The following is a 20,852-nucleotide window of genomic DNA, read 5'->3' as shown; positions in this document are numbered from 1 at the left end:
GTTCCGAGGTGGTTAACGTCCTTACCCCTACTTATTACAGCTTGACAAAGGCAACACACGGCTTGACACCTGTTGTCCGCATTTGTGTTGAAATAATTTCACACCGAAGAGCTGATATTTTTTGTATTTTGACCAGGCATGTCAATGGCCATATTCCTCCCACGGACAACAGGTGTCTCTCCGGGTGCCTGACTTAAACAAACCACCTCACCATCAGAATCCTCCTTGTCAATTTCCTCCTCAGCGCCAGCAACACCCATATCCTCATCCTGGTGTACTTCAACAGTGACATCTTCAATTTGACTATCAGGAACTGGACTGCGGGTGCTCCTTCCAGCACTTGCAGGGGGCGTGCAAATGGTGGAAGGCGCAAGCTCTTCCCGTCCAGTGTTGGGAAGGTCAGGCATCACAACCGACACAATTGGACTCTCCTTGGGGATTTGTGATTTTGAAGAACGCACAGTTCTTTGCTGTGCTTTTGCCAGCTTAAGTCTTTTCTTTTTTCTAGCGAGAGGATGAGTGCTTCCATCCTCATGTGAAGCTGAACCACTAGCCATGAACATAGGCCAGGGCCTCAGCCGTTCCTTGCCACTCCGTGTCGTAAATGGCATATTGGCAAGTTTACGCTTCTCCTCAGACGCTTTTAATTTAGATTTTTGGGTCATTTTACTGAACTTTTGTGTTATGGATTTTACATGCTCTCTACTATGACACTGGGCATCGGCCTTGGCTGACGACGTTGATGGCATTTCATCGTCTCGGCCATGACTAGTGGTAGCAGCTTCAGCACGAGGTAGAAGTGGATCTTGATCTTTCCCTTTAACCTCCACATTTTTGTTCTCCATTTTTTAATGTGTGGAATTATATGCCAGTATCAATAGCAATGGCCTACTACAATATTTACTGCGCAAAACTAAAATGCACCACAGGTATAGAATGTAGATGGATAGTATACTTAATGGATGACGAGTGACGACACAGAGGTAGGTACAGCAGTGGCCTACCGTACTGCTATAAGTATATATATAGTATACTGGTGGACACTGTCAGCAAACTGCAAAACTGTCTAAAATGCACCACAGGTATAGAATGTAGATGGATAGTATACTTAATGGATGACAAGTGACGACACAGAGGTAGGTACAGCAGTGGCCTACCGTACTGCTATAAGTATATATATAGTATACTGGTGGACACTGTCAGCAAACTGCAAAACTGTCTAAAATGCACCACAGGTATAGAATGTAGATGGATAGTATACTTAATGGATGACGAGTGACGACACAGAGGTAGGTACAGCAGTGGCCTACCGTACTGCTATAAGTATATATATAGTATACTGGTGGACACTGTCAGCAAACTGCAAAACTGTCTAAAATGCACCACAGGTATAGAATGTAGATGGATAGTATACTTAATGGATGACGAGTGACGACACAGAGGTAGGTACAGCAGTGGCCTACCGTACTGCTATAAGTATATATATAGTATACTGGTGGACACTGTCAGCAAACTGCAAAACTGTCTAAAATGCACCACAGGTATAGAATGTAGATGGATAGTATACTTAATGGATGACGAGTGACGACACAGAGGTAGGTACAGCAGTGGCCTACCGTACTGCTATAAGTATATATATAGTATACTGGTGGACACTGTCAGCAAACTGCAAAACTGTCTAAAATGCACCACAGGTATAGAATGTAGATGGATAGTATACTTAATGGATGACGAGTGACGACACAGAGGTAGGTACAGCAGTGGCCTACCGTACTGCTATAAGTATATATATATAGTATACTGGTGGACACTGTCAGCAAACTGCAAAACTGTCTAAAATGCACCACAGGTATAGAATGTAGATGGATAGTATACTTAATGGATGACGAGTGACGACACAGAGGTAGGTACAGCAGTGGCCTACCGTACTGCTATAAGTATATATATAGTATACTGGTGGACACTGTCAGCAAACTGCAAAACTGTCTAAAATGCACCACAGGTATAGAATGTAGATGGATAGTATACTTAATGGATGACGAGTGACGACACAGAGGTAGGTACAGCAGTGGCCTACAGTACTGCTATTAGTATATATATAGTATACTGGTGGACACTGTCAGCAAACTGCAAAACTGTCTAAAATGCACCACAGGTATAGAATGTAGATGGATAGTATACTTAATGGATGACGAGTGACGATACACAGAGGTAGGTACAGCAGTGGCCTACCGTACTGCTATATATAGTATACTGGTGGACACTGTCAGCAAACTGCAAAACTATCTAAAATGCACCACAGGTATAGAATGTAGATGGATAGTATACTTAATGGATGACGAGTGACGACACAGAGGTAGATACAGCAGTGGCCTACCGTACTGCTATATATAGTATACTGGTGGACACTGTCAGCAAACTGCAAAACTGTCTAAAATGCACCACAGGTATAGAATGTAGATGGATAGTATACTTAATGGATGACGACACAGAGGTAGGTACAGCAGTGCACTCTGCACTGTACTCCTCCTATATAATAATAATATTAATTATACTAGTGGTCCGCAGTCCCCAAAATAAAGCAGCACACTGAGCACAGATATGGAGTGTTTTTCTTCAGGCAGACAACGTATACTGGTGGTCACTGTCAGCAAAACTCTGCACTGTACTCCTGCTATAGCTGCTCGCCAGTCCCCACAATTAAGCAGTGTGAGCACTCAGCACAGATATATTATGCAGCACACTGAGCACAGATATGGTATGGAGCGTTTTTTTCAGGCAGAGAACGGATAAAAACTGGTGGTCACTTATCAGCAAAACTCTGCACTGTACTCCTCCTCCTAACAGCTGCTCCCCAATCCTCCCCACAATTAAGCAAAAGCAATAAACCAATCAACTTCTCTAGTTCTACAATAAACGGAGAGGACGCCAGCCACGTCCTCTCCCTATCATCTCCAATGCACGAGTGAGAAAATGGCGGCGACGCGCGACTGCTTATATAGAATCCGAATCTCGCGAGAATCCGACAGCGGGATGATGACGTTCGGGCGCGCTCGGGTTAGCCGAGCAAGGCGGGAAGGTTCGAACCTGCCTCGGACCCGTGTAAACAAGGTGAAGTTCGGGGGGGTTCGGTTTCCGAGAAACCGAACCCGCTCATCACTATTGTCAACCCCTCCCGAATGCAGTCTGCCGGCCAAGGTGCGGCACACCAAGAACCGTTGAGAAAATCCCCAAAGCCGGACGCCCCCGCAGCATCAGTAAAGAGTTGAAGTTGCAAGTTGCTGCAGGCGGGAGCTGGCCAAATCAGTACGCCATTGAACTGGGAGAGAAAGACATCCCAAATCCTTAAATCTCGCTTTACCTCAGCTGACAACCTTAAAAAATGGTGCGGGAGCGCAATGCCGGATGTGGAGCGCTCCAGTTTTCTGCAAAACACCCTACCCATGGGCACCACCCGGCAAGCAAAGTGAAGTAGGCCTAGCATGGACTGTATCTGACACAGCTTGAGCTTACCAACTGACAGCGCCACTGTAATAGCCTCACGCAACTTATCTATCTTATCGTGAGGAAGACGACAGCAGCCAGCTAGTATATCAATCTCGATACCCAAAAAGGACAGCCTCATCACCGGCCCTTCAGTCTTATCGCGCGCCACCGGGACACCAAAAAATGCAAAGAGCGCCTGTACCGAAAACAGGAGCTCACCGCAACGGGGCAAATCTGCCGGCTCAATGCACAGGAAATCCTCAAGGTAGTGAGCCACCACGCGTTCTCCGGTGCCAGCCATCATGCACCAGCCATCATGCACCAGTGTAGAAAAGTGCTAAAACGTTCGAAAAAGGCGCACAAAATAGAACAGCCCATGGGCAAGCACTTGTCAACGTAGAAACCGCTAGACAAGCGAAAGCCCATGAACCGAAACGACTCAGGATGTAGTGGCAGCAGGCGAAAGGCAGATTCCACATCAATCTTGGCCAACAAGTATCCCTGACCAGAAGCTCTAACCAGATCCAATGCCTGATCGAACGACTGATATCGCACTCGACACAATTCTGCAGGAATGGCATCGTTTACCGAGGATCCCCATGGGTAAGACAAATGCTGTATCAGCCGATATTTACCTGCTTCCTTCTTGGGGACAACACCCACCGGAGACAGAACCAGGTCCGCCAAAGGGTTCGCACCCTCTCCAACACCACCTGCGGCAATTCCCTTGCAGATTTCACATTTTTTGGTAACCCCACCGGGACCGCCCCAAAAATTGGCAACAGAAAACCGTCTCGAAAACCTGAATACAAAAACTCAGCCTCAGCCCTGTTGGGATACATCCTCAACCAACGCTCTATCCGGCTGAGTCGGATTGGAGATGCGGCCTTACTTAGACCCGCCCCCTGCGGACGGTCGGACGGTGGCATGCCCTGCTTTTGCACGTAGGCAGTCTTCAGCGGGGTGTGAACCTCCGCAGCGGACGCAAGCATGCCTAAATCTACAACGGGTACCTGCCGGACAGCTGGAATTGTTGAAGGCATAACACCTACCCGGATTTGGCGATGGAGGAGCCCCTCGAAAGGGAGGTTGTGGACGCCGCAGCGCGGGGACTGCCTGGGCAGAAGTTCACCGTGGGAGCTCCAGCCACACCTCAACATCTTTACACCCAAAGTCAATAATAGAGGTACCCGGCTGCTTGCGCCGGAATTCCTCATCATACGTTCGCCAAGAATTATCACTATCGGAGCGGAACATGGAATGTATCAAATGGAGATACTTGATGACATTCATGTGCTCCTGAGGCCTGGTCTCCATATAACATGCAGCGAACATGAAAACCCAGCCTGCCATCTGTGATATGAACAATAAGTATCTTCACCCACGCCTCCTCGCCGCTTTGCTGCCCTAAGCGCTTTCTTATTCTTAGCTGTCAGAGCAAACACATTACCGTACTTCCCCTTTTTAATTCTATCATGAATTCTACGGCGCAAACCGCAAAGCACCGCCATATTATCGCAATGGACTACCTCCCCCCCGCGGGTACACCGGTGACCCAGAACTGCTTTCACTGCAGGAGCGGGACCTCCTAGCCCTATGTCTAGAATGGCGACGGCTGCGCCTTGACCGTTTTGCACCCTTCCCTTCTGAGCTATCCAAACTGGAACTAGAGGAAGATGACGACGATACTGCCCGCTTGCTGGATCGCTTGGCAGGCACAGAAGACCCACCTGAAGGACCTGCAACCGCATCATCTTCTGCCGCATGACTCGAAGCGGCTTGCACCTCCACGACATCCGGGGTAGCACCTGTGGAGACATCCGGAAAAGGAGCGGACAACGAGGCATCGAAAGAGACAGTGGGAGCAGAAGTCCTGGTATCAAGCTGGGCGGAAGAAAGGGACGTCTGAACCCCCAACGCAGCAAGCACCTGACCAGCAAGGGTACCTAGCTGTTCCTGTCCATGCGCCATCTGAAAAGATGTAGTATCCGGACCAGATTGCCCAGCTGCCGTGCCAGTTGCCTGCGAAGGTAACCCCGCCAACAATGGGGCCAAAACCTCCGCCAGCGACACCAACTTTTGGACAACCTCCAACGCTTCGGAATGGTCAGGGGTAGCATTCACCGATGCGGTAGTGACGGTGACAGGGAGCGCTGGCGTGACCGCGAGGGTGGAGTACCTCTGAGGAATTAAACAGGAGCGCTGTAGCCATGCCCGCTTAGCCCTGCACAATGGAGACAGCACCCGAGGCAGAGTTAAAGAAGGTGCTGTGCCTATGCAGCCCTCCCGGACCCACGTAACCTGGGTCCGCGGTGACTGCTCGACCCTATCCACCATGACTGATGTACTCGGGAGCCCAGGTGCCAGTCCTAGAACGGCAGTACGATGGAACGCAGTTGAAGACACCACATCCGTGGTCCCAACCGCCGCTCCACCATGTGAATGCCCCCCATGACTCACCACCTCGCTATACAGTAGGACGCTAGCGGCAGCCCCTACTACCCTACTGGACCCGTCAGCCCCCTGTTCCAGGCTGTGGCCGCCTGCTGCCCCCTGATTGTCCCCCTGCACTGGAGGCTTATCATAATTAGCCCTAATACCTCTCCCCCGCCTGCCACCCCTATTCTGTGGCACCACAGGAGAGGAAGAAGCCTGCCCTGCCTGTCCCCTGTGATGGCAAGCAGCCACAGCCTCCCCCTCCTGCATGCCAGTGAAACTGCAGCACGGAGCTAAGTCCCGCCCCCTCTACTGCACAGATCTCGGGAGGGTGGACGCCCGCGTCCTGATCCCCCGGCAGCGGTCGCCGCCGAGGAGATCCTGTGGAGCCTGCGCTGCTGCCTGGACCCGGCGGCCGCGGTGCTCGGCCGTATGGGCGAAGCACTTACATTAGCCGCAGGGGCAGCCCGGCGAGCGCGGGAGCATGAACGCCCGCGTCCGGACCCCCCAGCAGCATCCCCGCCAACCGCCACCGCCGGGGGGAGAGCACCACTCGACCGCACTCCCGCTGAGAGTAGCGCCGGGCTCAGACCTGCGAGCGCGGCGGGGAGCAGTGTCGAAGCCAGCAGCCGTAGCCGAGAGAAGTATAGGAGATGAAACAGAAGGTAGTAAGAAATGCAAAAGAAAATCAAAGATTAGGAAAAACAGCACAGGGAAAGAATTATCAGTGACTATGAGAGCCCAAAATGGAGTACTTCTCTGTCCAGAAAAACAGGAACCAAGAGGCAGATAATCTGCCTCAGCCTAGTTTCAAACAAAACTCTCCTCCCCACTTGACCACCATTGGCTGACCCCTAATCATGCCAGAACAAATAAAAACAATCATAACACATCCTTAAAGTGGCAACCCTCAAAACCCCTTGTGGTTTAATATGACCTTAGTGCTTACATATATATATTCAGCCTTCGGTCGGACTAATACCTCTACGTTTTCCAGCTCTCTTTAACATTTGTCAATAACCTCTTCTCCTTTACCGCCAAAGGCACATCTCCATTCCTTCCACTCAGGTGCACATGAATGTCATTGCAAACACTCACTTGTTCCTCACAGGATTCCCCATCCTACAGAATGTCCTGTGAGAACATTGCTGGCTCTAGGTCACAGTCATTTCTTGCAGACAGTGCAGACTGCGACCTAGGGACACGTCCTGATTCAGGGCCTTTCCCTGCTGCGATTCAGAACACGCGCTCAGTCTTGCCCAATGAACTTCTCTTACCTCCTCCCCAGAACCTGAAGGGGTGATGGCTTTGTACTGCAGCTCACCTCTAACCTGTTTCGAATTGCGGGCCTAATTCAGACCTGATCGCAGCAGCAAATTTGTTAGCGAATGGGCAAAATCATGTGCACTGCAGGTGGGGGCAGATGTAACATGTGCAGAGAGAGTTAGAGTTGGGTGGGTTATATTGTTTCTGTGCAGGGTAAATACTAGAGATGTGCACTTGAAATTTTTCGGGTTTTGTGTTTTGGTTTTGGGTTCGGTTCCGCGGCCGTGTTTTGGGTTCGACCGCGTTTTGGCAAAACCTCACCGAATTTTTTTTGTCGGATTCGGGTGTGTTTTGGATTCGGGTGTTTTTTTCAAAAAACACTAAAAAACAGCTTAAATCATAGAATTTGGGGGTCATTTTGATCCGAAAGTATTATTAACCTCAAAAACCATAATTTCCACTCATTTTCAGTCTATTCTGAATACCTCACACCTCACAATATTATTTTTAGTCCTAAAATTTGCACCGAGGTCGCTGGATGACTAAGCTAAGCGACCCTAGTGGCCGACACAAACACCTGGCCCATCTAGGAGTGGCACTGCAGTGTCACGCAGAATGGCCCTTCCAAAAAACACTCCCCAAACAGCACATGACGCAAAGAAAAAAAGAGGCGCAATGAGGTAGCTGTGTGAGTAAGATAAGCGACCCTAGTGGCCGACACAAACACCTGGCCCATCTAGGAGTGGCACTGCAGTGTCACGCAGGATGGCCCTTAAAAAAACACTCCACAAACAGCACATGACGCAAAGAAAAAAAGAGGCGCATTGAGGTAGCTGTGTGAGTAAGCTAAGCGACCCTAGTGGCCGACACAAACACCTGGCCCATCTAGGAGTGGCACTGCAGTGTCACGCAGGATGACCCTTCCAAAAAACACTCCCCAAACAGCACATGACGCAAAGAAAAAAAGAGGCGCAATGAGGTAGCTGTGTGAGTAAGCTAAGCGACCCTAGTGGCCGACACAAACACCTGGCCCATCTAGGAGTGGCACTGCAGTGTCACGCAGGATGGCCCTTCCAAAAAACACTCCCCAAACAGCACATGACGCAAAGAAAAAAAGAGGCGCAATGAGGTAGCTGTGTGAGTAAGCTAAGCGACCCTAGTGGCCGACACAAACACCTGGCCCATCTAAGAGTGGCACTGCAGTGTCACGCAGGATGGCCCTTCCAAAAAACACTCCCCAAACAGCACATGACGCAAAGAAAAAAAGAGGCGCAATAAGGTAGCTGTGTGAGTAAGATAAGCGACCCTAGTGGCCGACACAAACACCTGGCCCATCTAGGAGTGGCACTGCAGTGTCACGCAGGATGGCCCTTCCAAAAAACACTCCCCAAACAGCACATGACGCAAAGAAGAAAAAAAGAGGCGCAATGAGGTAGCTGTGTGAGTAAGCTAAGCGACCCTAGTGGCCGACACAAACACCTGGCCCATCTAGGAGTGGCACTGCAGTGTCACGCAGGATGGCCCTTCCAAAAAACACTCCCCAAACAGCACATGACGCAAAGAAAAAAAGAGGCGCAATGAGGTAGCTGTGTGAGTAAGCTAAGCGACCCTAGTGGCCGACACAAACACCTGGCCCATCTAGGAGTGGCACTGCAGTGTCACGCAGGATGGCCCTTCCAAAAAACACTCCCCAAACAGCACATGACGCAAAGAAGAAAAAAAGAGGCGCAATGAGGTAGCTGTGTGAGTAAGCTAAGCGACCCTAGTGGCCGACACAAACACCTGGCCCATCTAGGAGTGGCACTGCAGTGTCACGCAGGATGGCCCTTCCAAAAAACACTCCCCAAACAGCACATGACGCAAAGAAGAAAAAAAGAGGCGCAATGAGGTAGCTGTGTGAGTAAGCTAAGCGACCCTAGTGGCCGACACAAACACCTGGCCCATCTAGGAGTGGCACTGCAGTGTCACGCAGGATGGCCCTTCCAAAAAACACTCCCCAACAGCACATGACGCAAAGAAGAAAAAAAGAGGCGCAATGAGGTAGCTGTGTGAGTAAGCTAAGCGACCCTAGTGGCCGACACAAACACCTGGCCCATCTAGGAGTGGCACTGCAGTGTCACGCAGGATGGCCCTTCCAAAAAACACTCCCCAAACAGCACATGACGCAAAGAAGAAAAAAAGAGGCGCAATGAGGTAGCTGTGTGAGTAAGCTAAGCGACCCTAGTGGCCGACACAAACACCTGGCCCATCTAGGAGTGGCACTGCAGTGTCACGCAGGATGGCCCTTCCAAAAAACACTCCCCAAACAGCACATGACGCAAATAAAAATGAAAGAAAAAAAGAGGTGCAAGATGGAATTGTCCTTGGGCCCTCCCACCCACCCTTATGTTGTATAAACAGGACATGCACACTTTAACCAACCCATCATTTCAGTGACAGGGTCTGCCACACGACTGTGACTGAAATGACGGGTTGGTTTGGACCCCCACCGAAAAAGAAGCAATTAATCTCTCCTTGCACAAACTGGCTCTACAGAGGCAAGATGTCCACCTCATCATCATCCTCCGATATATCACCGTGTACATCCCCCTCCTCACAGATTATCAATTCGTCCCCACTGGAATCCACCATCTCAGCTCCCTGTGTACTTTGTGGAGGCAATTGCTGCTGGTCAATGTCTCCACGGAGGAATTGATTATAATTCATTTTAATGAACATCATTTTCTCCACATTTTCTGGAAGTAACCTCGTCGCAGATTGCTGACAAGGTGAGCGGCGGCACTAAACACTCTTTCGGAGTACACACTTGTGGGAGGGCAACTTAGGTAGAATAAAGCCAGTTTGTGCAAGGGCCTCCAAATTGCCTCTTTTTCCTGCCAGTATAAGTACGGACTGTCTGACGTGCCTACTTGGATGCGGTCACTCATATAATCCTCCACCATTCTTTCAATGGTGACAGAATCATATGCAGTGACAGTAGACGACATGTCTGTAATCGTTGTCAGGTCCTTCAGTCCGGACCAGATGTCAGCATCAGCAGTCGCTCCAGACTGCCCTGCATCACCGCCAGCGGGTGGGCTCGGAATTCTGAGCCTTTTCCTCGCACCCCCAGTTGCGGGAGAATGTGAAGGAGGAGATGTTGACAGGTCGCGTTCCGCTTGACTTGACAATTTTGTCACCAGCAGGTCTTTGAACCCCAGCAGACTTGTGTCTGCCGGAAAGAGAGATCCAAGGTAGGTTTTAAATCTAGGATCGAGCACGGTGGCCAAAATGTAGTGCTCTGATTTCAACAGATTGACCACCCGTGAATCCTTGTTAAGCGAATTAAGGGCTCCATCCACAAGTCCCACATGCCTAGCGGAATCGCTCTGTGTTAGCTCCTCCTTCAATGTCTCCAGCTTCTTCTGCAAAAGCCTGATGAGGGGAATGACCTGACTCAGGCTGGCAGTGTCTGAACTGACTTCACGTGTGGCAAGTTCAAAAGGTTGCAGAACCTTGCACAACGTTGAAATCATTCTCCACTGCGCTTGAGACAGGTACATTCCACCTCCTATATCGTGCTCAATTGTATAGGCTTGAATGGCCTTTTGCTGCTCCTCCAACCTCTGAAGCATATATAGGGTTGAATTCCACCTCGTTACCACTTCTTGCTTCAGATGATGGCAGGGCAGGTTCAGGCGTTTTTGGTGGTGCTCCAGTCTTCTGTACGTGGTGCCTGTACGCCGAAAGTGTCCCGCAATTCTTCTGGCCACCGACAGCATCTCTTGCACGCCCCTGTCGTTTTTTTAAAAATTCTGCACCACCAAATTCAAGGTATGTGCAAAACATGGGACGTGTTGGAATTTGCCCATATTTAATGCACACACAATATTGCTGGCGTTGTCCGATGCCACAAATCCACAGGAGAGTCCAATTGGGGTAAGCCATTCCGCGATGATCTTCCTCAGTTGCCGTAAGAGGTTTTCAGCTGTGTGCGTATTCTGGAAACCGGTGATACAAAGCGTAGCCTGCCTAGGAAAGAGTTGGCGTTTGCGAGATGCTGCTACTGGTGCCGCCGCTGCTGTTCTTGCGGCGGGAGTCCATACATCTACCCAGTGGGCTGTCACAGTCATATAGTCCTGACCATGCCCTGCTCCACTTGTCCACATGTCCGTGGTTAAGTGGACATTGGGTACAACTGCATTTTTTAGGACACTGGTGAGTCTTTTTCTGACGTCCGTGTACATTCTCGGTATAGCCTGCCTAGAGAAGTGGAACCTAGATGGTATTTGGTAACGGGGGCACACTACCTCAAGAAATTGTCTAGTTCCCTGTGAACTAACGGCGGATACCGGACGCACGTCCAACACCAACATAGTTGTCAAGGCCTCAGTTATCCGCTTTGCAACAGGATGACTGCTGTGATATTTCATCTTCCTCGCAAAGGACTGTTGGACAGTCAATTGCTTGGTGGAAGTAGTAAAAGTGGGCTTACGACTTCCCCTCTGGGATGACCATCGACTCCCAGCAGCAACAACAGCAGCGCCAGCAGCAGTAGGCGTTACACGCAAGGATGCATCGGAGGAATCCCAGGCAGGAGAGGACTCGTCAGAATTGCCAGTGACATGGCCTGCAGGACTATTGGCATTCCTGGGGAAGGAGGAAATTGACACTGAGGGAGTTGGTGGGGTGGTTTGCGTGAGCTTGGTTACAAGAGGAAGGGATTTACTGCTCAGTGCACTGCTTCCGCTGTCGCCCAAAGTTTTTGAACTTGTCACTGACTTATTATGAATGCGCTGCAGGTGACGTATAAGGGAGGATGTTCCGAGGTGGTTAACGTCCTTACCCCTACTTATTACAGCTTGACAAAGGCAACACACGGCTTGACAAATGTTGTCCGCATTTCTGTTGAAATACTTCCACACCGAAGAGCTGATTTTTTTGGTATTTTCACCAGGCATGTCAACGGCCCTATTCCTCCCACAGACAACAGGTATCTCCCCGGGTGCCTGACTTAAACAAACCACCTCACCATCAGAATCCTCCTTGTCAATTTCCTCCCCAGCGCCAGCAACACCCATATCCTCCTCATCCTGGTGTACTTCAACACTGACATCTTCAATCTGACTATCAGGAACTGGACTGCGGGTGCTCCTTCCAGCACTTGCAGGGGGCGTGCAAATGGTGGAAGGCGCATGCTCTTCACGTCCAGTGTTGGGAAGGTCAGGCATCGCAACCGACACAATTGGACTCTCCTTGTGGATTTGGGATTTCGAAGAACGCACAGTTCTTTGCGGTGCTTTTGCCAGCTTGAGTCTTTTCATTTTTCTAGCGAGAGGCTGAGTGCTTCCATCCTCATGTGAAGCTGAACCACTAGCCATGAACATAGGCCAGGGCCTCAGCCGTTCCTTGCCACTCCGTGTGGTAAATGGCATATTGGCAAGTTTACGCTTCTCCTCCGACAATTTTATTTTAGATTTTGGAGTCCTTTTTTTACTGATATTTGGTGTTTTGGATTTTACATGCTCTGTACTATGACATTGGGCATCGGCCTTGGCAGACGACGTTGCTGGCATTTCATCGTCTCGGCCATGACTAGTGGCAGCAGCTTCAGCACGAGGTGGAAGTGGATCTTGATCTTTCCCTAATTATGGAACCTCAACATTTTTGTTCTCCATATTTTAATAGGCACAACTAAAAGGCACCTCAGGTAAACAATGGAGATGGATGGATACTAGTATACTTATGGATGGACGAGCGACTGCCGACACAGAGGTAGCTACAGCCGTGGACTACCGTACTGTGTCTGCTGCTAATATAGACTGGATGATAATGAGATGAAATTAATATATATATATATAATATCACTAGTACTGCAGCCGGACAGGTATATATATTTATTATGTAATGACTGATGATGGACCTGCTGGACACTGTCAGCTCAGCAGCACCGCAGACTGCTACAGTAAGCTACTATAGTAGTATGTATCAAGAAGAAAGAAAAAAAAAACCACGGGTAGGTGGTATACAATTATGGATGGACGAGCGACTGCCGACACAGAGGTAGCTACAGCCGTGGACTACCGTACTGTGTCTGCTGCTAATATAGACTGGATGATAATGAGATGAAATTAATATATATATATAATATCACTAGTACTGCAGCCGGACAGGTATATATATTTATTATGTAATGACTGATGACGGACCTGCTGGACACTGTCAGCTCAGCAGCACAGCAGTCTGCTACAGTAAGCTACTATAGTAGTATGTATCAAGAAGAAAGAAAAAAAAAACCACGGGTAGGTGGTATACAATTATGGATGGACGAGCGACTGCCGACACAGAGGTAGCTACAGCCGTGGACTACCGTACTGTGTCTGCTGCTAATATAGACTGGATGATAATGAGATGAAATTAATATATATATATATATATAATATCACTAGTACTGCAGCCGGACAGGTATATATATTTATTATGTAATGACTGATGACGGACCTGCTGGACACTGTCAGCTCAGCAGCACCGCAGACTGCTACAGTAAGCTACTATAGTAGTATGTATCAAGAAGAAAGAAAAGAAAAAAAACCACGGGTAGGTGGTATACAATTATGGATGGACGAGCGACTGCCGACACAGAGGTAGCTACAGCCGTGGACTACCGTACTGTGTCTGCTGCTTATATAGACTGGATGATAATGAGATGAAATTAATATATATATATATATATATATATATATATAATATCACTAGTACTGCAGCCGGACAGGTATATATATTTATTATGTAATGACTGATGACGGACCTGCTGGACACTGTCAGCTCAGCAGCACCGCAGACTGCTACAGTAAGCTACTATAGTAGTATGTATCAAAAAGAAAGAAAAAAAAAAACCACGGGTAGGTGGTATACAATTATGGATGGACGAGCGACTGCCGACACAGAGGTAGCTACAGCCGTGGACTACCGTACTGTGTCTGCTGCTAATATAGACTGGATGATAATGAGATGAAATTAATATATATATATATAATATCACTAGTACTGCAGCCGGACAGGTATATATATTTATTATGTAATGACTGATGACGGACCTGCTGGACACTGTCAGCTCAGCAGCACCGCAGACTGCTACAGTAAGCTACTATAGTAGTATGTATCAAGAAGAAAGAAAAAAAAAAACCACGGGTAGGTGGTATACAATTATGGATGGACGAGCGACTGCCGACACAGAGGTAGCTACAGCCGTGGACTACCATACTGTGTCTGCTGCTAATATAGACTGGATGATAATGAGATGAAATTAATATATATATATATAATATCACTAGTACTGCAGCCGGACAGGTATATATATTTATTATGTAATGACTGATGACGGACCTGCTGGACACTGTCAGCTCAGCAGCACTGCAGACTGCTACAGTAAGCTACTATAGTAGTATGTATCAAGAAGAAAGAAAAAAAAAACCACGGGTAGGTGGTATACAATTATGGATGGACGAGCGACTGCCGACACAGAGGTAGCTACAGCCGTGGACTACCGTACTGTGTCTGCTGCTAATATAGACTGGATGATAATGAGATGAAATTAATATATATATATATATATAATATCACTAGTACTGCAGCCGGACAGGTATATATATTTATTATGTAATGACTGATGACGGACCTGCTGGACACTGTCAGCTCAGCAGCACCGCAGACTGCTACAGTAAGCTACTATAGTAGTATGTATCAAGAAGAAAGAAAAAAAAAACGGGTAGGTGGTATACAATTATATATATATATTATATACAATTATATATATATATATATATTAAACTGGTGGTGATTAATTAAACTGGTGGTCAGGTCACTGGTCACACTATCAGCAACTTGCAAGTAGTACTCCTAAGCAGACAATCACAATATATACTGGTGGTCAGTGTGGTCACAATGGCAGTGTGGCACTCTGGCAGCAAAAGTGTGCACTGTACGTTAAAATATGTACTCCTGCTCTCAGACTCTAACTGCTCCCCACTGTCTCCCCCACAAGTCAGATATACAGTCACACTATCACTTCAGCAAGTAGTAGTACTCCTCCTAATGCTCCCCAAAATTACTAAAGTAAATACTGCGTCTCTCTCTACTCTAGTCTCACTCTCTTCTCTATAAACGGAGAGGACGCCAGCCACGTCCTCTCCCTATCAATCTCAGTGCACGTGTGAAAATGGCGGCGACGCGCGGCTCCTTATATAGAATCCGAGTCTCGCGATAGAATCCGAGCTTCGCGAGAATCCGACAGCGGGATGATGACGTTCGGGCGCGCTCGGGTTAACCGAGCAAGGCGGGAAGATCCGAGTCGCTCGGACCCGTGTAAAAAAACCTGAAGTTCGGGCGGGTTCGGATTCCGAGGAACCGAACCCGCTCATCTCTAGTAAATACTGGCTGCTTTATTTATACACTGCAATTTAGATTTCAGTGTGAACACACCCCACCCAAATCTAATTCTCTCTGCACGTTACTTCCAGGGCTGTTTCTAGCCAATTTGGCTCGAAGTGCGAGATTTAAAAATGCGCCCCCAATGAGATAAAAAAATGTGCCCCCCCCCACACACGCACCTAGATTAAAAAAAAACTTATGTGCGCACCCGACAAGGGGGCGTGGCCTCATCTGAATGGGCATGGCCTCGTCTGAAAAGACTACCTCGCAATCCAGTTTTTGACCCTGCTCCAACAGATCACGACCACCACAGGAAAAAAAAAATCTACCATATTAAGCCCCACACAGTAATGCCCCCTGCACCATATTATGCCACACACCACAATGCCCTTGATACATTAAATCCCCACACTAGAGTCCCCATTTCACACATGTAGCATGATTAGTATGATATATATATATATATATAGTGTCAAGTATATTATAAGGATAATAGTATAAGTTATAACTTCTTTATTACTAAATGTGATAGAATGTGTATAGGCTTTAATATACGGTGCATATGAGGGAATGGGACTGAGGTTGAAATTCCTATAATGTTGGATAGCGGTGGCTCGTGACAAGAGGGAGAGCGAGGATCTCCCGTGGAGACCCGGATAGAGACGTCAGCGGAAAAAAGCCGTTGGAGATGGGCAGTTGGTGAGGAGAGAGAGAGAAGCAAGAGCGGCACTGCGGAGAGGGAAGACGGAGCCTGAACGAGGAAGGACGGCTGGGTGACGGAGAAATAAAAGGATTGACCGGCGGCTGTGACAGGCAGAGAGCGGGGACGGTTTCCCGGTATCGGAGGAAACCGTAGAGCGGAAAGGAAGACGAGAGCCGTGGCAGGTCTGGGAGCTGGGGGAGCGGAGCAGAACAGAAGTACCGAGGACAGCGCAGCAGAGAGAGACGTGGATACCTGATACACTGAACAAGGTATCTCCTCTTGCGCGTCATTAACCCTCCCCGGTGCCTAATTATCCACTGGAGCTTAACCAGTGAGATAGATAATTAAAGTACTAAATAGGACCTTATCAGACATTAGCAGTACAAATTGAACGGTTATGATCAAATACACTGAGTTTTACCGACGTGGCTGCAGTAAAGTGCTCCTTATAAACCCCCCACCGTTATAGACATTTATTCCCACTCCGGGTAACAGGAAAAGTCTATATATTCCATCAAATGCCTTCGACAAATATGAGGAGAGATAACCAATTATAAGTTTCCTACAGTGGCCTAGCGAAAGACTTTTTCCCAGTATAATCGAATATTATCGAATATACCAATATACCTATATATATTCCATTTATAAAGACTGTAGCTGCTTCCAGCATTTGGAGACAACATATATATGTATCGATTGCCTTCCTCTACCTCTCATAAAGATGTCTACCTACCAATATCTCCATTTATATTACTGTGAGCCGTAAAATACAGAGTGGTGAAAGTATTAATTTGTTATTACCACAGAGTTTTCTCCGCACACTTAGTGCCCAGCTCCCCACTAAAGCGTCACCCGAACTGGAGACAATAGTATTACCCTACACCGATGCCAACAGTAAAAATCGAGTCCATCAAAGTGAAATGGAAATAGGAATTGTGGATTGAGATTATTACAGTATTGGAAAGAGACAGATATTTACCCCGTGGATACCCTTAAGCTACAGCTCTGGATATAATTTAGTTTATTATTACTCAGTCCTTATTCCCTGTCTCATGACTGTGTTAATATTTCGCCTAGAAAGAAGATAGAAAACAACCTACAGGATAATTATACTTCTCCTCCCTTTAATTGACAGCAGTTGTCGGAAGGAACTAAAATAGCGAAAAACTTTAATACCTAGGTATTCGTAAATATATATGCATATATATATATCTATTGATGGTACCTTAGCCTTTAAGCAGAGTAGTCCTATATGTCTATATTATACCTTTGGTTACCAGTAATATTGTATATGTATTGGGAAAATTGATTAATGTTTAACGTAATTATAATAACTTGTTAATATATTCGTAATAGAATTTAACGGATTGTACTATTATAGTAAATTCACTTAATGTATTTGCTTAAATCGGTTGTTGTCAGTTATTTCACCCATCCAACAATAATACTCACCACAATCCGGAGAGAACGACGAATCTCGGAGACCAAGGTAATCTGTAGGTAAAAGAAATACGGTATAAGTGTAGACAAGTATCATATAATTCACAGAAGAGTAACAATACCACCTATTGCATGTGGGTATTCCCAAGTCTACCCCATTTTACTCTGTCCTAATCTTTGGTACAGGGACCCGACTTGGGTGGAGGCACTCCCAATCAAAGTTCACACCTACATCCCATGGTAAATAGAACATAGTGCTACACTGGAGGCACTGCTGAGATTCTGAGGATTACCTAATAGCATACTTACTTGTTCATCTATCATGGAAGCTATAACTGAACATGATATCTATCGTTGGTGTAACGACCATGGTGTAATTATACCTTGCAGTTTAGGTATATTGGGAAACTTTGTTGGAATTACTGATGCAGAAGTGCTTGCAGAAGTACAGAAACTATGGGGCGTAAAAATGCCCATTATAGTGGATAAATGGAAGAGAGAGACCGGAGAAATTAGGGCTCTATTGATAACTACAAAAGAATATTTAGATTCGTCTCTTATTCCAGCCAATGTGATGGTAGGAGGAGAAATGAGTAGGAGATGGCAAATAATGTGGCCTAGGAATATTATCGATAGTGATCAAGGAGGTTCCGAGCCTATCAGAGTGGAGGAGAGAGTGGTATTAACAGCAGAACATCCGCTACAAAGGGGAGATGATGCTCAACCTCCTATGATTAAAGATCTGCCTAAAGCTACCTCTGGTGAAAATATAGAGCCGCAAGTTGAGACTGTTATGGACAAAGTAGTGAGCCATTTCGAACGTTGGCACTATGAAGGAGGTTACAGGAGACTCCGAGTATTTTCTGGAATACTTCCTATACCTACCGGAGAAGAAGGATATGATGCTTGGCGGGAAGCTGCTATCCAACATTCAGAAGAGTGGCGTTGTCCTGAACACATAAAAAAACAGAGGATTGTAGAAAGTTTAAGGGGCCCTGCTATGGGAATCATACATGCCACTCGCCGTAGTAATCCAAATGCCACCTTGAAAGATTACTTTAACGCCCTGGATTACTCATTCGGAATATTGGAGGACCTAGGGGATATATTGGTAAGATTAAACCAGACATACCAAGAACCCACAGAAAGTCTCACTAACTTTATCTATCGGATAGATAAGATTTTATATAAGCTCCTAGATAAAGGAGGGATCCAGTCATCTGAAATTGATGAGCGACGCCTCAAACAATTATTGAGAGGAGCCCTAACTACCCATCCCGTGGCACAACGACTAAGGTGTAGTGGACCAGGGGCGAAACCACCTACCTTAAGTGAATTGATTAAAGATGTGAAATTGGAAGAAGTCCAAATAGAAAATAGGGAAAGAAGTTTAAAAAGGGTAAAAGTTGTATTGCCTTCACCGGTTGACCCCGCTCCCAATGTTCTCTCCCCAAATGAAAAACTATATAAACTATTAGAAGAACAAAATAAGAAACTCGATCAAATAATAACACTACAGAGAAATGTATCACTTCAAGATAGTCGTGGAAGGGGGAGAGGATCTATCCGACGAATGGAGAATAGAGATCAAGTTATTTGTTATCGGTGTGGCCAGATGGGACATCGATCTTTCGAGTGCCCTCAATTGGGAAATTATGAACTGCATATAGACTCTCATGATAGAAGAAATACCACTCCGTCGGAAAACCAGGAAGGGACGTCGATGAACCCCGCATCGACTCCCGGACAATAGTGGTATGTGCAATGGGGGGCGCTGGGTGGCCTACTATCCTTCCTGACGGGATGATGGGACAGGCCCCTGTGATATCGGCAGCTATCAATGGTCAGCTATGTAGAGTATTATTGGATAGTGGATCCCAAGTTTCAATAATCTTTGAGAGTTGGTATCAACAACATTTGTCGGAGGTACCCATATTACCTGTGGATGGATTGGTGATATGGGGGTTGAGTGACCAAAAATATCCGTATTTGGGTTATATTGCTACCCATATTGAATTTCATCCACATTTAAATAATTCAGAAATTCCCATACCATTTATTGCGTTAATCTGTCCTGACCCCCCTGGAAATCGAGAGGCAGTACCAATTATAGTAGGGACAAACTCGAATTTATTCCGTACTCTTGCTGATTGGTGTCTGTCCCAAGATGGGATCAATTTGACAAAAGAAATGGATAGAGCTATCAGCCATAAAATCCAATATTCCGTTCATAATGAAGTCGCTATATGCTCTACTACTACTTATGAATCTAATTCCACCAGACCAGAAGATGACAGTTTTAGTAACAAACTACGGAAATGTTTCCAAGAGAGTGATCTAACACCGACGGCACAAGAACAGCTATTAGGAGAACTAATCGATCGAAAAGGGGTCTTTTCCGTTGAAGAATGGGATCTAGGCACTGCAATAGGAGTGGAACATAAGATTAAATTAAATGACACTACCCCTTTCCGAGAACGGTCACGTAGGCTTGCTCCTGCCGATTTTGATGATGTTCGGACACATTTAAAGGAACTATTGGAAAATCACGTGATAGCCGATTCCGAAAGTTCATATGCCTCCCCAATAGTAGTCGCTCGAAAAAAGAACGGTAGTATACGGTTATGCATTGACTACAGGACACTAAACAATCGAACGATTGCTGACCAGTATACTGTGCCTAGAGTAGAAGAAGCTCTAGATTGCCTACAGGGCAGCCGCTGGTTCTCCGTATTAGATATGAGGTGTGGGTATTACCAGATCCCCATGAATCCGGAAGATAGATCCAAAACAGCATTTATTTGCCCAATTGGGTTTTTCGAATTTCTGAAGATGCCGCAAGGAGTGAAGGGGGCTCCTGCCACTTTCCAGCGCACTATGGAACAAACGGTAGGGGATATGTGCTACCGAGAGGTACTCGTATACCTTGATGACATTATTGTTTTCGGAAAGACGCTGGAAGAACACAACTTTAGATTGCTCAAGGTTCTAGATCGACTACAACAGAAGGGACTAAAGTTATCTATTGATAAATGTAAGTTTTGTCAAACTACGGTCAAGTACCTTGGACATATTGTTAGCCGGGACGGAGTCGCCACAGATCCGGATAAAA

At 46.8% G+C, this 20,852-nt stretch overlaps 2 protein-coding genes and 1 long non-coding RNA gene across 3 annotated transcripts in view; 2 read left to right on the top strand and 1 right to left on the bottom strand.

Moving 5' to 3' along the window:
• The window catches only part of LOC135017836 (uncharacterized), a 79,313-nt gene extending 61,518 nt beyond the window's left edge, over window positions 1-17,795 (bottom strand). Inside the window, exon 1 of the long non-coding RNA XR_010215666.1 lies at window positions 17,753-17,795. This is a non-coding gene — a long non-coding RNA (uncharacterized LOC135017836). The remainder of the gene's footprint in view (window positions 1-17,752) is intronic.
• The window catches only part of CTNNA2 (catenin alpha 2), a 2,737,142-nt gene that overhangs the window by 86,950 nt on the left and 2,629,340 nt on the right, over window positions 1-20,852 (top strand). The window lies entirely within an intron of this gene.
• LOC135051298 (paraneoplastic antigen Ma1 homolog) lies at window positions 18,210-19,493 on the top strand. Its single transcript, XM_063957361.1, has one exon. It carries the CDS (start codon window positions 18,210-18,212, stop codon window positions 19,491-19,493), a length of 1,284 nt encoding a protein of 427 aa, XP_063813431.1.

The sequence above is a fragment of the Pseudophryne corroboree genome, chromosome 1 (genome assembly GCF_028390025.1).
Source record: "Pseudophryne corroboree isolate aPseCor3 chromosome 1, aPseCor3.hap2, whole genome shotgun sequence".
NCBI classification, from domain to species: Eukaryota; Metazoa; Chordata; class Amphibia; order Anura; family Myobatrachidae; genus Pseudophryne; species Pseudophryne corroboree.
This window is presented reverse-complemented; position numbering and strand designations above follow the sequence as displayed.

Excerpts from the sequence above, each read along its gene's own strand:
- LOC135051298 (XM_063957361.1), top strand. The coding sequence starts at position 18,210 with ATGCCCATTATAGTGGATAAATGGAAGAGAGAGACCGGAGAAATTAGG.